The sequence below is a fragment of the Girardinichthys multiradiatus genome, chromosome 10, assembly GCF_021462225.1.
Source record: "Girardinichthys multiradiatus isolate DD_20200921_A chromosome 10, DD_fGirMul_XY1, whole genome shotgun sequence".
Taxonomy (NCBI): Eukaryota; Metazoa; Chordata; class Actinopteri; order Cyprinodontiformes; family Goodeidae; genus Girardinichthys; species Girardinichthys multiradiatus.
Genome location: NC_061803.1, coordinates 8,007,819 through 8,024,428, shown reverse-complemented (window position 1 = coordinate 8,024,428; position 16,610 = coordinate 8,007,819). Strand labels below are relative to the sequence as shown.

Here is a 16,610-nt window from a genome sequence, read left to right as displayed (position 1 = left end):
TGTCCATAAACCAAACCTCTAAAGCCAAACAGAGCTACATACAGTGTCATGCATGTAATATTATTCAGTCCTCCTGAACTTTTACACATTTTTATCTTGGATTTTATATCATAACCCAACAAAACATTGTGCATCTGTTACAATATACAAAACTTTCAATTTGTTTTACAAATAATGTGAAAAATGTGTCATGCATTTGTATTCAGCACCTCTAAGTCAATACTTTGTAAACCACCTTTCAGTGCAGTCACCCCTGCGAGTGTTTTAGGGTGCGTCTCAACCAGCTTTACGCATCTGCAGACCTACATATTTGGCTCATTCTTCTTTGCAAAAAGTTCTTTTGGATTGGATGGATGTTTGTGACTTTTAAATCTTGCCATAGTTTTAAAACTTAATTATTCCACTCTCCTATATATGACTTGATCCATAATCCATCAACCATAACCAGCTTCCATCACTGAAGAAAACCATTCCTCCAGCATGATGCTGCCACAACCATATCTCAAAGTAGGTGTAGTTTCTTTAGGGTGATGTGCAGTATTGGTTTTTCCATCATTCCTAATATTCTCCATGTGGACCAAAATGTTTAATGTTGGTCTCATCTGACCAGTGCCTGGTTCCACGTTTGTGGTAAACTACAAATGGGACTGTGCACGACACATTCTCCCACCTGAGCAGTGGATCTCTGGAGCTCATCCAGAGTTACCATGGGCCTCATTGCTGCTTCTTTGGTTAATGCATCTTGTTGGGTTTGAAGTTGTGCTATAATCTTTCTACTGTATTTGTACTGAGATTAAATAGCACACGTGGACACTTGAAGGCCGTTATTTGCACTGGATTTTATTCAGGGGAAACAGAGTAAAAGGGGTTGAACACAAATGCATGTCACACATTACCGAGAACTGGATCATGTCCTGGTCATGACAATGAAGGCACAAACGCCAAGAGTCCTGTTCGCTGAGGTGGGAATGAAAGAGAGCTGGACAGCAATTTCCTAGCGCTGGGGGGCATCGGCAGTCTGATCTGACATTCTTTAATTGTGACACAACCTGAGCTTGGGATACCCTGCTTGTCTGAAGGCTGGAGATAACTACGTGCTGTCCTATGAGCAAAAAGTGCTTGACAAACCATTAGCAGGGGTGACAATAATTATGCAAGGCACTGGTTTGTCAATCTAATCAATAAAGTGTAATTATTTGAAGATAGATAACTGAAAAACCTATGATAGTAATTATAATTACCTTTTAATTCTTTGTCTCATTAATATTTGACACTACGATCTGAATGTGTAAGCTATTTATTTACCTTTCGATTGCATAAATACTGCTCTTTAATGTAGTCATATTAAACAAAATGACACAGTTCATTACACAATAAATTCATGTTTAATACAGTAAAATGATTACAGAAGCATTTCTTCTGTTTTCAAGTTATTTAAACAGTGAACTGCCCAGAAATTAAAAGCTGGGCCACATCAGGCTTTAATGCCAATTCAACTCTTTTCAAATATATTCCTGAGCAACACAGCATTTAAAAACTGGAAAGCATTTAAACAAGTTTATTATGAAGCATTTGTTCCTGCTTTATTTTCATTCAAAAACAAGTGGAGCTAGCATTCCTTTCAGCTCAGTCATGGCAACAAATCACTGCTCAGAGATCCACATGTTGAGATGATTCCAGAACTGTGGAGACTTTGGACAACTGTGACTGCCTGCACTGATCACACATATGTGGCACTTATATTAATGTTTTAAAATTAAAACATTGCTGAAAAGAGGAAAGCAGAATGATAAAAATACGCAATAGCCCTCCACTACCATGTGAATAGTAATAACAAAGCAAAAACAGTCTAGAGTGCATATTGTGGAAACGTAGATTGTGTGAATTCAGATTAGTCCTTACCAGTAATAGCTGCCTCTGTGACTCTGGGAAACAATAACAGTTTATCAGCAGAACGTAACTTAGTGGAATTTGCCATAATCACCAGCAAATGTCACGTTTTTGTATCAAAATATAAATATTTTTAGATTTCATTATATAACTAATACCAATCTATTAATTAAAGTGATGCTTATTTTAAATGCTGTCAAAATGAACTAAGTGCTTCAAAATTGTTGTTTTTTGGTATTATTTTGTTAATGCTAAAAGCAAAGCTCAATTAAAAAATAGCAGGAGAATGCTTGATATCTGTAAACTACAAAACAGTGGAAGTGAAGACAGTGAACAACACTAATATACAATGAAATGTGCTCTAGGTGCTAGTTCGGCTTAGATATTTCCTAAAGTTGTGACACGGTTTAGACGTTCTTGAATTGCCTGATTGATGTTAAATTTCACATGTAATGATATGAAATTAAAATGCCAGATCAGATTTCTTGGACCTGATTTCTTGGACCCATGTTAAGTGTACAGTTTGATGCATTAATTAATTCGTCTTACTTGGGTTTGAACAAGATGGCAGAAATTCCAGCCAAACTGCTTGTGTTTCATGCTTGGCCCAAAGTTGCTTAGAACAAATCACTACACAGCAAAAGATCACACCTTCTTAGCCACCACGTTCAGGCAAGGGGTTAAACATGACATTTGATGGAACAATGAAGAACCTGAGGATGCCAGCATTCTGCTACCTGCTTAAAGTTACAGGAACTTTGGGTACGGCATTGTGACATTGCTGTAGTCAAAGGACTTTGACTACTACTAAATCTGACAGCTGAAACTATAAACACATACATATCTGAAAATGATTTGCACCATTTTCCAGATCCCTTCCTGCACTTCAACCTTTTACTGCCATGATCTGCAGTGTAGGTTCTCTAGACTTATTTAACAGCAGCTACAGGGTTGGTAATACTCTCTTCACCATGTTGCAAACACAATTTCAATGAGCAGGCCCATTTTTAAAAATCTCTTCATTAAAAGAGTGCCTTTCACCATATGCAGTAACGTTCTAAGTGACACTGACTGCTGCAACACTTTATCAGTCTGTATAATATGAGCTGCTCTTAAAAAAAAGTTGTAGTATAGGAGAGCATAGAGAGCAGCTGAAACACGAGTCTATAAAACCTTAAGACGTTTAAAGCAAAAGTTCTAAGCTTACAAATCTTTTCATGTATGTTTTGACTGGACCTAATTAACTGGAACAGGACTAAAATATAATGCAGGCCAAATTATTAACAAGTCATATCAAAACAGAGAGCACACCTGCTAACATTGGCAAAGCAGAGGGGTTGTTAACCATCTAAATAAAATAGCGCAGACATTTTATTTCTCCCTTGAGGAAAAATAATAAAAATATGATTTTCTATATTAGCTATTATATTATAAACAAGTTGTTTTGTCAAGAGGTGAATCATCTCCTTTGGAAAATGAAAATAAAAATATAGCCTACTTGATAAAGTAACGGCCAAGTTTACAACTAAATGAAATAAAAGGAAAGAAAAACCCTGGTACTATTAGATTAATTCTGTTGTGCAAATTCAAAGCTGAAATTTCATTAAAAACACACAGAATAATGGCAAAAACTAGCCTTTAGGATAAACATTAGAAGTTAAAAACATTGATGATTTCTATATTATTTCTGAATAAAGGTATTAAGAGAGACATGTTAGTCTGGAACTGTAAATCGCAGACCCCTGGGCGAGCTCTTCTAAATCCTTTGTATAAAAACATCAGGATGCAAGACGCAAGTTTACTGAGGATTCTAGCTGTATGTGTTGACTCATATCTGAAGAAATATAAGACTGAGCTACAGAAAAGTTTTACAAAGTTGTACAAAATATCAGTCATCTTCAAGCAAAACCGTTGCTTCTAACTGATGGGTGAGTTAAGAGGGACGCAATCAGACTAACATAGACCATGTAATGCTTAAAAATATGCAGAATATGATTTTTACTGCACTTTCAAGCAACTGAGTTTCCAAGCATATACATGGCATTTATTTTATTGCAATATTTGAGTGGGACTCTGTATTGGTAAATTCCTATTCCTAAAGAAATGAACTGTCTTTTGTGATAGCATGCTACCGCTAACTATGAACAGATCCTCAAGAGTATTAGTTGTTTTTTTAATTAGTAGAGGGGCTAATTACTTTTGTTTGTCTAGCTCTACCAGATAAAGTCTCCAAACATTTCTGGAAAGTTCTGGAAAATGGAGAAACACATTTTCAGATATAATTCCACAAACCCACAAAAACTGGCAGCTAATTTTGTGGGTCGGTAGAATATACATATATATCCCACAATGCCTGTCAACAACGACCGGCTTAAATGTGACACTGTTATTTCAAGGGCGAACCTGAAGAAGAGGTTTTACCATCAACACATGAACTCAACGTGTCACTGTTATTCTTTAATCTCATGGAGTGTTTGTATTCAGGCCCAACTACACACGTAGAAAATGTGACATGCTCTAAATGTGCCGGGTCCTGCCGGGCCTGTATCATCCCTGAATGCTTTGACTGCTTGCACATCGCCTAAAACAGCCGGTCAGTTAGTCTGGTCAGTCAGTGAGTCTGTGTCATACAGTACAGGCAGGATATCAGTTGAAGTACAGTTCTTTGGTCAGCATAGAGACCACACAGGGAATCTGTTTCTTCTCACTGAAACGTGGGTCATCAGACCAGGACTCGAAACTGGTGGCCACCATGTAGTTGACCCGTGTTAGGATCTGCATTATCTCCAGCTGCTTGCCAAACTCATTGAGGACGTTGCAGAGCGCCTGGACAAACCAGGATCCACGGCCAGGATTCCTCCATGAGTAATATCCTAGAAAACATCAAGGGTTAATAGTAAGTATGAGGTCTCTGGTAGTGGGTGCACTGATTGCAGTTTTCTGGCCGGTCACCGATCTTTAAAAAGCATGACCTACCGAATCTAATTTATAAACTCACACTGTGAGGTGTTATAAGGTCACAATACACCTTCAAAGTTCCAATCTTATTCAAAAACATTGAACAATGCCTGTGAAACAATTCGAACTTGCTTTAACTGTACATGAGGCAGGGCTCTCAACTATAAATGAACAATATTAGATTTGGCACTAAAGATTTTGCATACCTGGCACAGTGGAGTATGCAAACAGGAAATCTGCCTCAACAGGGATTTTATGACTTGGATTAGCATCCGCCTCCAAGGTGTCGTTTGGTGGACCTGAATCTGTCTGGATACCATCATCAAATTCAGAACCTCGACAAGCCTGAATAAGCAGAAAAACATTTTAATAATGAAGGGTGTATTTGTTGTTAATTAGCTAGGGAGTCAACAGGACAAATATTTATTAAACTGCTATTTAAACATGAATGCCTCTTAGCTTCATACTTGGATGAAGAAGAGCTTTGGCTTCCCAACCAAGCTTTTGCACTTGTCCCCCCTGAACAACAAAGTCATGTTCTTGATGGGCATGGGTCCGTCTGTACCGTAGATCATGCCCTCCTCACCATGGCTCAGCAGAATGCAGGCGAAACACGAGCTGTCGCTGTGGTCTTCCTCCGAGGCTGGCAGACAAATACACAAAGAACTGAAATATTAGCTCAGCTCAGGCTTTATCAAATAAATAGGTCCTCTTACTAACATAAAAATACTCCCTGGAGTCCATTTAGCGTCATTAATTATACATCTCCAAATAAAAGAACTCTTTAATCACTATCCTTGACAAACTGCAGGATTTTAAAAAATGTTGGACTTTAAAGGTCATTTTCCAACGTTTTAGTCTAAAAATCCATGAGAGCCTAGCTTAGGTTTACATGAAGTAGGTCTGCTACAGGTTCAAGTCTACAGGAAGGCAATGCTGAAGCATTATTTACCTAAAGCAACACATTGTTCATTTATTCCTCAATGAAATGCAAGAAAATACTCTAGCGTGATAAATGTGTAAAGAAATTAAATGATACGAATCATAATTCACTCAAAATGTAAATAACTTTTGACGTACAAATGGACAAGAAAGTCACACAAATGTAGCAGCTAATGTGCTGCTGTCTGATTTTCCAGTTTCAAGAGAAACAAAATAGACTTGAACTTCTACATGATGGTGAATTGTGAAAAGCTAGATGGAGCTTGAAACTACGGAAAGATAATTTTGTGCTTTACAATGTTTTCCTATATAGAAAAAAATTACTTACAAACATAATGTACATAATACTTGTTGCTGTTCATATTTCCATATCTTTCTGCTGTAAAACTGGCCAAATTGATCCTTTAACATTTATTTTAAAGAAAGAGATGTAAACACAAATATGTTGTAATCTATTATGTCAACATTGCACATTACTTCTTTCAGTATATATGCATTTGCTTTATAAATATGTCCTAAGTTTTCATTTGTTGCCTCCAGATGTAATAATTATTACAGATGTTTATTTACGCTTTGAGCTGCGGATACAGATTCTGATTTGTCTTTAAGAGCTATAAAACAAGAAAAATAGACCTTTTTCTATCCTTCCTGCAATGTTTGATCACAAATAGTTTATATTTGAAGCAAAAGCAATGTCATGCAACATGCATGGTGAGAGCAGTTGCTGTAAAATAGGGTTTAAAAAACATTTTAAAACAAGGACAAAATGATTATTCTAACCTTTCAGCAACGTATATTAGCTATTAGCCCAATAACTGTAGCTACTGTCACTAAAACTGCAGCCTCTGAGAGAAGTCTCTTTCTCTCTCACCTTATTGCAGCCTGAATGATTCACAGACATGTTTTGACATGTTGTAAAACAACATGGTTTTCTTTTTAAATTGTTTCTAACAAATCTGTTAGGGCTTCTCGACATTTCGCGACTATATCCTCGTTGCATCATATCAATTCAATTCAATTCAAAAATACTTTATTAATCCCAAAGGGAAATTAAATGTTGTTGTAGCTCATATTATGAAGGTTTCTTCAAAGAGCCGTTGTAGATGCTGATGGCTATGGGCAGGAAGGATCTCCTGTAGCGCTCCGTCTTACAGCAGATCTGAAGAAGCCTCTGACTGAAGACACTCTGTTGTTGTAGGACAGTCTCATGAAGATGATGCTCAGGGTTCTCCATAATGTTCTTCATTTTATGAAGAATCCTTCTTTCCGCAATGATCTCCAGAGGAGTTCCCAGAACAGAGCCAGCCTTTTTTATCAGCTTGTTGAGCTTTTTTAAGTCCCTGGCTCTGATGCTGCTTCCCCAGCAGATGATGGTAGAAGAGATCAGACTCTCCACAACAGACTTATAGAAGATATGCAGCATCTTGCTGCAAACACCAAATGACCTAAGCTTCCTCAAGAAGTACAGTCTGCTCTGTCCCTTCTTGTAGATGGCTTCACAGTTGCATCTCCACTCTAGTCTGTTGTCCAGGTGAACACCGAGGTATTTATACTCCTCCACCACCTCCACTTCTTCTCCCATGATAGAAATAGTTTTGACTTATTCCTGTTTCTCTTAAAATCTACAATCATCTCCTTTGTTTTAGTCACGTTCAAAATGAGATGATTATTTCCACACCATGCCACAAAGCGGTCCACCACCTTCCTGTACTCAGCTTCTTGTCCATCTCTGATCCACCCCACGACTGCAGAATCATCCGAGTATTTCTGCAGATGACAGGAGTCTGTCTTGTACTGGAAGTCTGAGGTGTACAGTGTGTGCAATTTTCATGTTGCAAAGGACTGTTTGAAGTGCAATAACTGCTGGCTAAAATACAAGTGTTATGAACTTGCGTACTAAATGCTAATGTAATATTTAGCCAGTTGGACAGAGTCTCATGGCAGCAGGTGCTCACACCGGACACAACTGGTGTTGGCCTAAATGCTAAAAGGCTAAAAGGTCACAGAGTGACAGAAGCACAGATGAGAAAGAAAGAAAAGAACAAAGTAGGCATAAATCGCAACTGATGTCGTCATCGCAACATTTTTTTGTATGGTGCAGCCCTAAAATCTGTCACTTCTGACCTCAATACAAACACCTCACTGATATAGATAATAGCTAAGTTTGCAGCTACCCTACTCAGTAGCATCTACACTAAAGAGCATAGTTAGCACAGCCTGCTAGCGATTTACATATGGTACCTTCATTAATAATAAAAAAAGATTACGTTTTTAGGTTACATACCAGTCAGACACCAGTTAGGGAAAATCAATTGGAAAATATTAAGTTTCCAGTCAACAGCCAGTTTCACAGGTATCTCTAATTATCCCCACCACATATAAAAAACCTATACTCCACTCCCCTCAGCCATCATTATCACACAACTGCTGTTAAAGCCTTTTACAGAAACAAGTAACTTTTAAAAAAGAGCTTTCTTTAATTAAATATCCATTCTTACATCTAATACACCAAAACAGCTCATACTAGACAAAAGAACGAATAAAGTATAAAAATATGACATTAAAAAGCACTTTAAAAGACAGAGAAAGGCACTACTTACCTTTTTGGAGAAGACGCTCCATCTTCTCACACGTCTGGTCATTATAGATGACGACATCAAAGCCCAGGTTCCTGAAGCACTTGGACAGCTCACCTGCGTCTCGGTCCGTGCCATTGCGTACATTCATCCCTGTTGAAACGTAATGTTAAAATAATAATTACCCAAAAACATGGAGCAAAATGAAACTAGAGTGCAACATATTCTTAAAAACGTAGCGTGAAAAGTATTTGCTCTACCTGTGTTTTCATCAAAGTTTTTGTTGTTGATGATGATGCACTTCCCCACTCGCTGGTGGCTCATCTTATACTGGAATGTTGGTGAAACAATTCTGTAATGGCTTTCAGAAGAGTAGTCCCGCTCCCGCGTCTGGCCATCCTTATTTTTTTTGCTAACAGGGTCAGGGAGCAAAAGAACACAAAGCAAAATTACATTTAGGAGTATTTAGTTACTCTATATCAACTATAACCTTGTAAATAATGCTACAACTTTAACAAATTGTGTAATAATGTACAAAAATATTATATTTCACGTAAAATTGTAAAATATCCTTTAAATTTCCACAGCTTCAACTCTTACCATATCCTGTAACATCTTGCAAACTGAGATTTGTCTAGAAAATCTCCTTGGCTCATTGTACATTTCTTAGCTCGAACGCTTTCTCAGCTAAATGCAAAGACTTCTGGAACAGGTAGCAGGCATGAAACTAACAAACCCGAACCACCGACTGAAAGAAAATCCAAAGCATACGTACGTTTTCAAATAAGGCATAAATGTCAAGGCTAAATTTGGTTGCAGTAATCCAGTCGAGCTGAAGAAGAAACTAGAACATTTTTGCTAAGATCATCTATGTATACTAAACAGGAGGAAATCCTCCAGCAGGGGTAATTCTCACAGTCCTCTGATATTTTCATTCTTTCAAAGACCCATCCAGACATCTAAGCCAACAGTGGCCCATTGGGAAGCCAGAACATCTAGAAGAGCCCCGTCATGTAGGTCACTCAAGCACTAGAACAATACTGTACACAGCAACACCTCCTGTGCATGTACAGTCACCGGCAGTGCAGCCATTTTCTCATAAACATGTGATCTAGAACATTTGAAGCCCCCCTCCCACCTCCAAAGTGCCAACATGCTGTGCCAAACAATTGCATGAGGTTGGGCAAAAAGCTGAACTGTTGTTTCACGGTGGATAAGCCCGTAGGACCAGCATGAGAAATCTGTCTTACCTGGGCTCGTCATTAAGCGCTACTCCGCTCTGCATCTGAAATGCCTTGATTTTATCTGTTTTTTAAGTTTCTCAACCCCTGGAAGCTCAGCTTTTTTGGTGTGTGCTAGGAAATCGACATGCTCTCGGTACAGTTTGGAGTCCAGACTGGGCCCACAGGCTGCTGAGGACAGGGGCCGAGCACTGTGAACCTACTGAGTCAGCAGCCTCCCCATCACACCAGTGTTTTCTAAAGGCCTATTCATGCTCGCACCCTGAGCCTCACTCCGTGCTGAGGTCAGACAGGCCATCAGGTTCCTCCGCGGCGGATACACAAAAGATCCACCTGTACAGTACACGGTGTAAGGTCAAACTTTTTAACTTCGCAGGAACAAAACAGATATGTTGTTGTTTGGGGACATAAATAAGTCTAAGAGGTGTAACTTTGATAAAACAGAGGATTATACAGCTGAAAAATAACACCAACAAAAGGATTGAACCCGATAGAAAGGTCAAAGTTGTAACAATATCACCCATGTGGGCGATTTGCTTATATACGATGCTGGGTAGACTTCCTAGCCCTGTGAATAAATTATAAATTATAAAACATAATGTTTATTTTGGTGTTGGACTCTTTCATCACCCAGGCTGAAGTCACCGAGGTGGTTAAAAAGCTCCACGGTGGCAAGGGTGGATGAGATCCGCCCCTGAGTACCTCAGGTCTCTGGATGTTGTAGGGCTGTCATGGTTGACACGTCTCTTCAACATTGCGTGGCGGTCGGGGACAGTGCCTCTGGACTGGCAGACTGGGGTGGTGGTCCCCCTTTATAAGAAGGGGGACCGGAGGGTGTGTTCCAACTACAGGGGGATCACACTCCTCAGCCTCCCTGGTAAGGCCTACGCCAGGGTATTGGAGAGGAGAGTCCGACCGATAGTCGAACCGCGGCTTCAGGAGGAGCAGTGTGGTTTTCGTCCCGGCCGTGGAACACTGGACCAGCTCTATACCCTCTACAGGGTACTCGAGGGTTCATTGGAGTTTGCCCAACCGGTTCACATGTGTTTTGTGGACATGGAGAAGGCATTTGACTGTGTCCCTCGTGATGCCCTGTGGGGGGTGCTCCAGGAGTATGGAATCGGGGGCCCTTTATTAGGGGCCATCCGGTCTCTGTACAAGCGGAGCAGGAGTTTGGTCCGCATTGCCGGCACTAAGTCAGACCTGTTCCCGGTGCATGTTGGACTCCGGCAGGGCTGCCCTTTGTCGCCGGTCCTGCTCATAACTTTTATGGACAGGATTTCTACATGCAGCCAAGGACCGGAGGGGGTCTGGTTTGGGGACAAGTGGATTTCGTCTCTTCTTTTTGCAGATAACATGGTCCTGCTGGCCCCCTCTAGCCAAGACCTACAGCATGCGCTGTGGCGGTTCGCAGCCGAGTGTGAAGCGGCTGGGATGAAGATCAGCTCCTCCAAGTCCGAGGCCATGGTACTCGACCGGAAAAGGGTGGCTTGTCCTCTTCAGGTTGGAGGGGAGTTCCTGCCTCAAGTGGAGGAGTTTAAGTATCTTGGGGTCTTGTTCACGAGTGAGGGAAGAATGGAGCGGGAGATCGACAGACGGATCGGTGCGGCTGCCACAGTAATGGGGGCGCTGTGCCGGTCCATTGTGGTGAAGAGAGAGCTGAGCCGAAAAGCGAAGCTCTCAATTTACTGGTCGGTCTACGTTCCTACCCTCACCTATGGCCATGAACTTTGGGTCATGACCGAAAGAACAAGATCCCGGATACAAGCGGCTGAAATGAGTTTCCTCCGTAGGGTGGCCGGGCACTCCCTTAGATATAGGGTGAGGAGCTCGGCCATCCAGGAGGGGCTCGAAGTAGAGCCGCTGCTCCTCCACATCGAGAGGAGCCAGTTGAGGTGGCTCGGGCATCTATATCGGATGCCTCCTGGACGCCTACCTCGGGAGGTGTTCCAGGCACGTCCCACCGGGAGGAGGCCCAGGGGACGGCCCAGGACACGCCGGAGGGACTATGTCTCTCGGCTGGCCTGGGAACGCCTTGGGCTCCCCCTGGAGAAACTGGAGGAGGTGTCTGGAGAGAGGGACGTCTGGGCGTCTCTGTTGAGTCTGCTGCCCCCGCGACCCAGTCCCGGATAAGCGGAAGACGACGAGTACGAGTTTATTTTGGTGTACAGACAGATCTGACCAAAATCCACCAACTAAAACAAGAAAAACATCTATTAGTGCCATTTGCAACTTGTTGCTTTCCTTTTTTTTTTTTAAAGAGACAGATACATAGCAGGTACTCTGGCTCGGCTGGGGTCTATGTGTGTTTTTACACACCAGAAGGTCCAAAGCAAGTTCTCGTTTTTCTAAGTTGCAAATATTATATGCAGTTATGTTTGATTTAAAAGCGTGATTATGCAAAGACTCTGTAGATCTTCACATTATATACAGTACAGACCAAAAGGTTTGGACACACCTTCTCATTCAAAGAGTTTTCTTTATTTTCATGACTATGAATATTGTAGCTTCACACTGAAGGCATCAAAACTATGAATCAACACATGTGGAATTATATACAGAATGAAAAAAGTGTGAAACAACTGAAAATATGTCTTATATTCTAGGTTCTTCAAAGTAGCCACCTTTTGCTTTGATTACTGCTCCACACACTCTTGGCATTCTGTTGATGAGCTTCAAGAGGTAGTCATCTGAAATGGTTTTCACTTCACAGGTGTGCCCTGTCAGGTTTAATAAGTGGGATTTCAAGCCTTATAAATGGGGTTGGGACCATCAGTTGTGTTGTGCAGGAGGTGGATACAGTACACACCTGATAGTCCTACTGAATAGACTGTTAGAATTTGTATTATGACAAGAAAAAAGCAGCACAGTTAAGAAAAACGAGTGGCCATCATTACTTAAAAAATGAAGGTCAGTCAGTCCGAACAATTGGGAAAACTTTGAAAGTGTCCCCAAGTGCAGTCGCAAAAACCATCAAGTGCTACAAAGAAACTGGCTCACATGAGGACCGCCCCAGGAAAGGAAGACCAAGAGTCACCTCTGCTGCGGACGATAAGTTCATCCGAGTCACCAGCCTCAGAAATCGCAGGTTAACAGCAGCTCAGTTTAGAGAACAGGTCAATGCCACACAGAGTTCTAGCAGCAGACACATCTCTAGAACAACTGTTAAGAGGAGACTGTGTGAATCAGGCCTTCATGGTAAAATAGCTGCTAGGAAACCACTGCTGAGGACAGGCAACAAGCAGAAGAGACTTGTTTGGGCTAAAGAACACAAGGAATGGACATTAGACCAGTGGAAATCTGTGCTTTGGTCTGATGAGTCCAAGTTTGAGATCTTTGGTTCCAACCACCGTGTCTTTGTGCGGCGCAGAAGAGGTGAACGGATGGACTCGACATGCCTGGTTCCCACCGTGAAGCATGGAGGAGGAGGTGTGATGGTGTGGGGGTGCTTTGCTGGTGACACTGTTGGGGATTTATTCAAAATTGAAGGCATACTGAACCAGCATGGCTACCACAGCATCTTGCAGCGGCATGCTATTCTATCCGGTTTGCGTTTAGTTGGACCATCCTTTATTTTTCAACAGGACAATGACCCCAAACACACCTCCAGGCTGTGTAAGGGCTATTTGACCAAGAAGGAGAGTGATGGGGTGCTGCGCCAGATGACCTGGCCTCCACAGTCACTGGACCTGAACCCAATCGAGATGGTTTGGGGTGAGCTGGACCGCAGAGTGAAGCCAAGAGGGCCAACAAGTGCTAAACATCTCTGGGAACTCCTTCAAGACTGTTGGAAAACCATTTCAGGTGACTACCTCTTGAAGCTCATCAACAGAATGCCAATAGTGTGTGGAGCAGTAATCAAAGCAAAAGGTGGCTACTTTGAAGAACCTAGAATATAAGACATATTTTCAGTTGTTTCACACTTTTTTGTTCAGTATATAATTCCACATGTGTTAATTCATAGTTTTGATGCCTTCAGTGTGAAGCTACAATATTCATAGTCATGAAAATAAAGAAAACTCTTTGAATGAGAAGGTGTGTCCACACTTTTGGTCTGTACTATACTTTGTCCATTCATCCGGGTCAACATCATTCTCACTGCAGGTTTGGACTGCAAGGATTTTCATTTTATTTTTTATTTTGTTTCTATTTAAAACACCATAATAACTTCTTTCTTTCTTACGTTTAAAAATAGGAAAAGAGAACGCTCACCTTAAAACTGCAATTAGCTTTATTGAGCGTGACTCCTGTTGGTGCTCTGGATGAGGATTTGTATTTTGTTTTTAAATGCTTAGGTGTGAAAATACTTTAATATGTCTGGCAGAAAAATGGGATATTTCAAGCTAAAGATATTTGGGATAATTAATTATGAAATACTGGAGCAAACATCAATGTTATTTACAAACCTACCAGACCTAATGACCTGATTGGTATATTATGTATTAGCTAACCTTTGTATTTATAATGTATGTATCTGTTAAACATTTTTCTTATTTAGAAGTCTCTTTTATATTGCTTTTATTGTGTTTTTTATGTGCTGTTTTATACTTTGTGAAAGCCATAAAGATAAAGATTTTTCCAATAATGCTTTGTGGAACTAGAAAAAGAAACTATGTAAATTAATAGATGCTCACTTTTAAAGAACACAGTGATTTGTGTTTGATATGGTTTATGTTTACTGTATTTTGGCTTTATAATCTAAAATCTGTTATCCTGTTTATTGTACAACTTTTGATAATTCGAACTTCTGTTTAAAATCTAAACCCAGATGAAGCACCATGGTCTTTTGGTTTCACTGATATTGTCTGTAATGCTTTTCTCTATAGGAGAGATTTAGAGCGCCCCCTTGTTGGTAAGACTGGAACAAACCCTTGTTTTTTACTCTTCTAATGCATTTTTAAAAGGCCTATATACTATAAATAATTCACATTTACATGCTTTTAGAGAGAGTTGGAGACCTTTTTTCAATAATTCTCACCCCCATCTCAACAAATATTTAATTAAATCTTGTTTTTTACGTCTTTCCTCTGTTGCACTAATTGGACAGTGCAATATCAAATGCTATGCCAAATCAAGGGCTCAAATGGTAACTTTTTGTTACCAATATAATAGTTTATATTGAAGGAAATCTAAAAGCTTATTTGGAAAACTAAATGCGTGGAAATAGGTATTTTCTTTTAATATAGGTCTTCACAATATTATCGAAAAATACAATTGTAATATTACTGAATGAGGTGTGCGATGCATTGCACTTGAAATATAACAGTGTATATAATACTTTATCAATTCAGTCTTTAGCAAAGTCAATATTGCTCTGATGATATAGATTGGATAGATTGTGCAGCTCTATTTTAAAACTATCTTTTACTTCTTTACCTTGAAAAGGTGGTAAACAAAAACACAGACTTGTGGCGCAAATTTACCAAAAAAAAGCTAAATTCATCTCATTTTAACAGCACATGTTTATTAAAGTTTAGTCATACTCTTTTAACTAAAATAGAATTTAGTTTTATATGTCTAGTTTCAAAGGTCCTTTTAGTTTTAGTCGACTGCTGATTTAGTCATGCAAAATGTAAAAATTATAGAGGATTGCATTTAATTAGGGCATCACCAATCTTCTAGGGAAAATAACTAACAACGAAGTTAAATATTTAACCTTATAAGGATTAGAATTAAAGTTTTATTTTGCAATATATAGAGAAATTTAATGTTGTCATTTGTACCACCTTTAGATAAAGTCTCATTAGCTAATTTTCCAATTCATTCCTTACTTTCCACCCACCTTAAACACATATGGTTTGGATTACATTTCTCTCCAAAACTGATTTTGTTTTGTAAATTTTATTCATTAACGAAGACGTCAATCATTGTTGTCGGAGTTCTAGTCATTATATGCAAGTTTTTTAGTTTTTGTCTTATTTTCGTTCAATAAAATACGTTTTTTTTTGTTATGAAAACTATGATGACAATTTTTCACTAAATGATTTTAACCAAATGAACACTGTTACTAGGAAATGGTTAGAACATAAAATAGGAATGCAGGCGGGACACATTTGAATCAGGTAAATCATGTCTAACAGGATTATACTAAGAGCAAAGTTATAAAAAATGGAAGAAAACTGGTAGACTATAGATGTTTTTTTAACTACTTAAAAAATATTTAGAAACTTTTTCTGAAAGAGGTCAAAATGAAACTGAAAGCCACAATTAACAGTTTTGAAAAGCATAAACCATCATTTTGGTCCAAACTGTATTCAGTTTGTCTGAATGTTTCCTACGGATTTCTATTGAGAGGGAAAAGGAAAGGAAAAATCACCGCCCAAACAGCAGAAATCTCCCTTCGCGGTCAGGTTTGGCGTCGACGTGGTCCTCCTCAGCATCATCTCCACGGTTAGGGTCGCCTTCATCACCCTTCAGCTCCCCCTCCACCATGTCAGCTTCGCCTCCAAGTTCACTGAGCTCTGCAGGTTCTCCAGACATCTGCGTTTAACACAGCGCATTTTTTTTTTTTTATCCTTCAATGCGACCCGTAAATACATTTTTACAGCAAGCTAGCCGTAGAGACGTTAAATAAAAGCAGGTTTACTTTATGAGCTGTTTTACAGCAAGACTCAGCACTGCTAAAAAAAAAAAAAAAATCAATATAATCCACAGCAACTTAGATAAAAATTTGTATCCCAAACAAGATAAAATTATGAATTTATAGATTTTTAATAATCAGTTCACACTATTTTATGACGTATATGTTTGCTTCTTGTTTAGCTAGTGAAATCAGAACTGTTTGTAACTTTTAAAAATATTCATACATGTTCACATTAACTTACGCTCAGTTATTCGTGGGCTGTCCTGGAAGAGCCTATTTAGAGTAAAGACGCAGTTTGTGGGTCAGGGCTCCTTCTTCAAAGTTTCGACGAACTTTCTGTTCCTTCTACTTGAGAAAGTGAAAGTACGTTTCGCTATTTACGTAATTACGTCAGCAACTGGCGTTACTCCCGTCCGGCAT

The 16,610-nt window shown here is 39.6% G+C and overlaps 1 protein-coding gene across 3 annotated transcripts; it reads right to left on the bottom strand.

The window, feature by feature from the left end:
• Window positions 1–1,366: 1,366 nt before the first annotated feature.
• On the bottom strand, window positions 1,367–16,564 carry casp7 (caspase 7, apoptosis-related cysteine peptidase). Of its 3 annotated transcripts, XM_047377453.1 has the most exons (7): window positions 16,432–16,564; window positions 15,924–16,087; window positions 8,627–8,778; window positions 8,391–8,519; window positions 5,316–5,491; window positions 5,055–5,193; window positions 1,367–4,763 (listed from the first exon to the last, which is right to left on the bottom strand). In XM_047377453.1, the coding sequence occupies exons 2-7, from the start codon at window positions 16,085–16,087 to the stop codon at window positions 4,537–4,539; spliced, it is 987 nt and encodes a 328-aa protein (XP_047233409.1). In that variant the 5' UTR covers window positions 16,432–16,564; the 3' UTR covers window positions 1,367–4,536. The 3 variants fall into 3 exon arrangements, with proteins under 3 accessions (XP_047233409.1, XP_047233410.1, XP_047233411.1); XM_047377454.1 differs by lacking the exons at window positions 15,924–16,087; window positions 16,432–16,564 and adding an exon at window positions 9,617–10,259; XM_047377455.1 differs by lacking the exons at window positions 15,924–16,087; window positions 16,432–16,564 and adding an exon at window positions 9,142–9,584.
• Window positions 16,565–16,610: the final 46 nt, after the last annotated feature.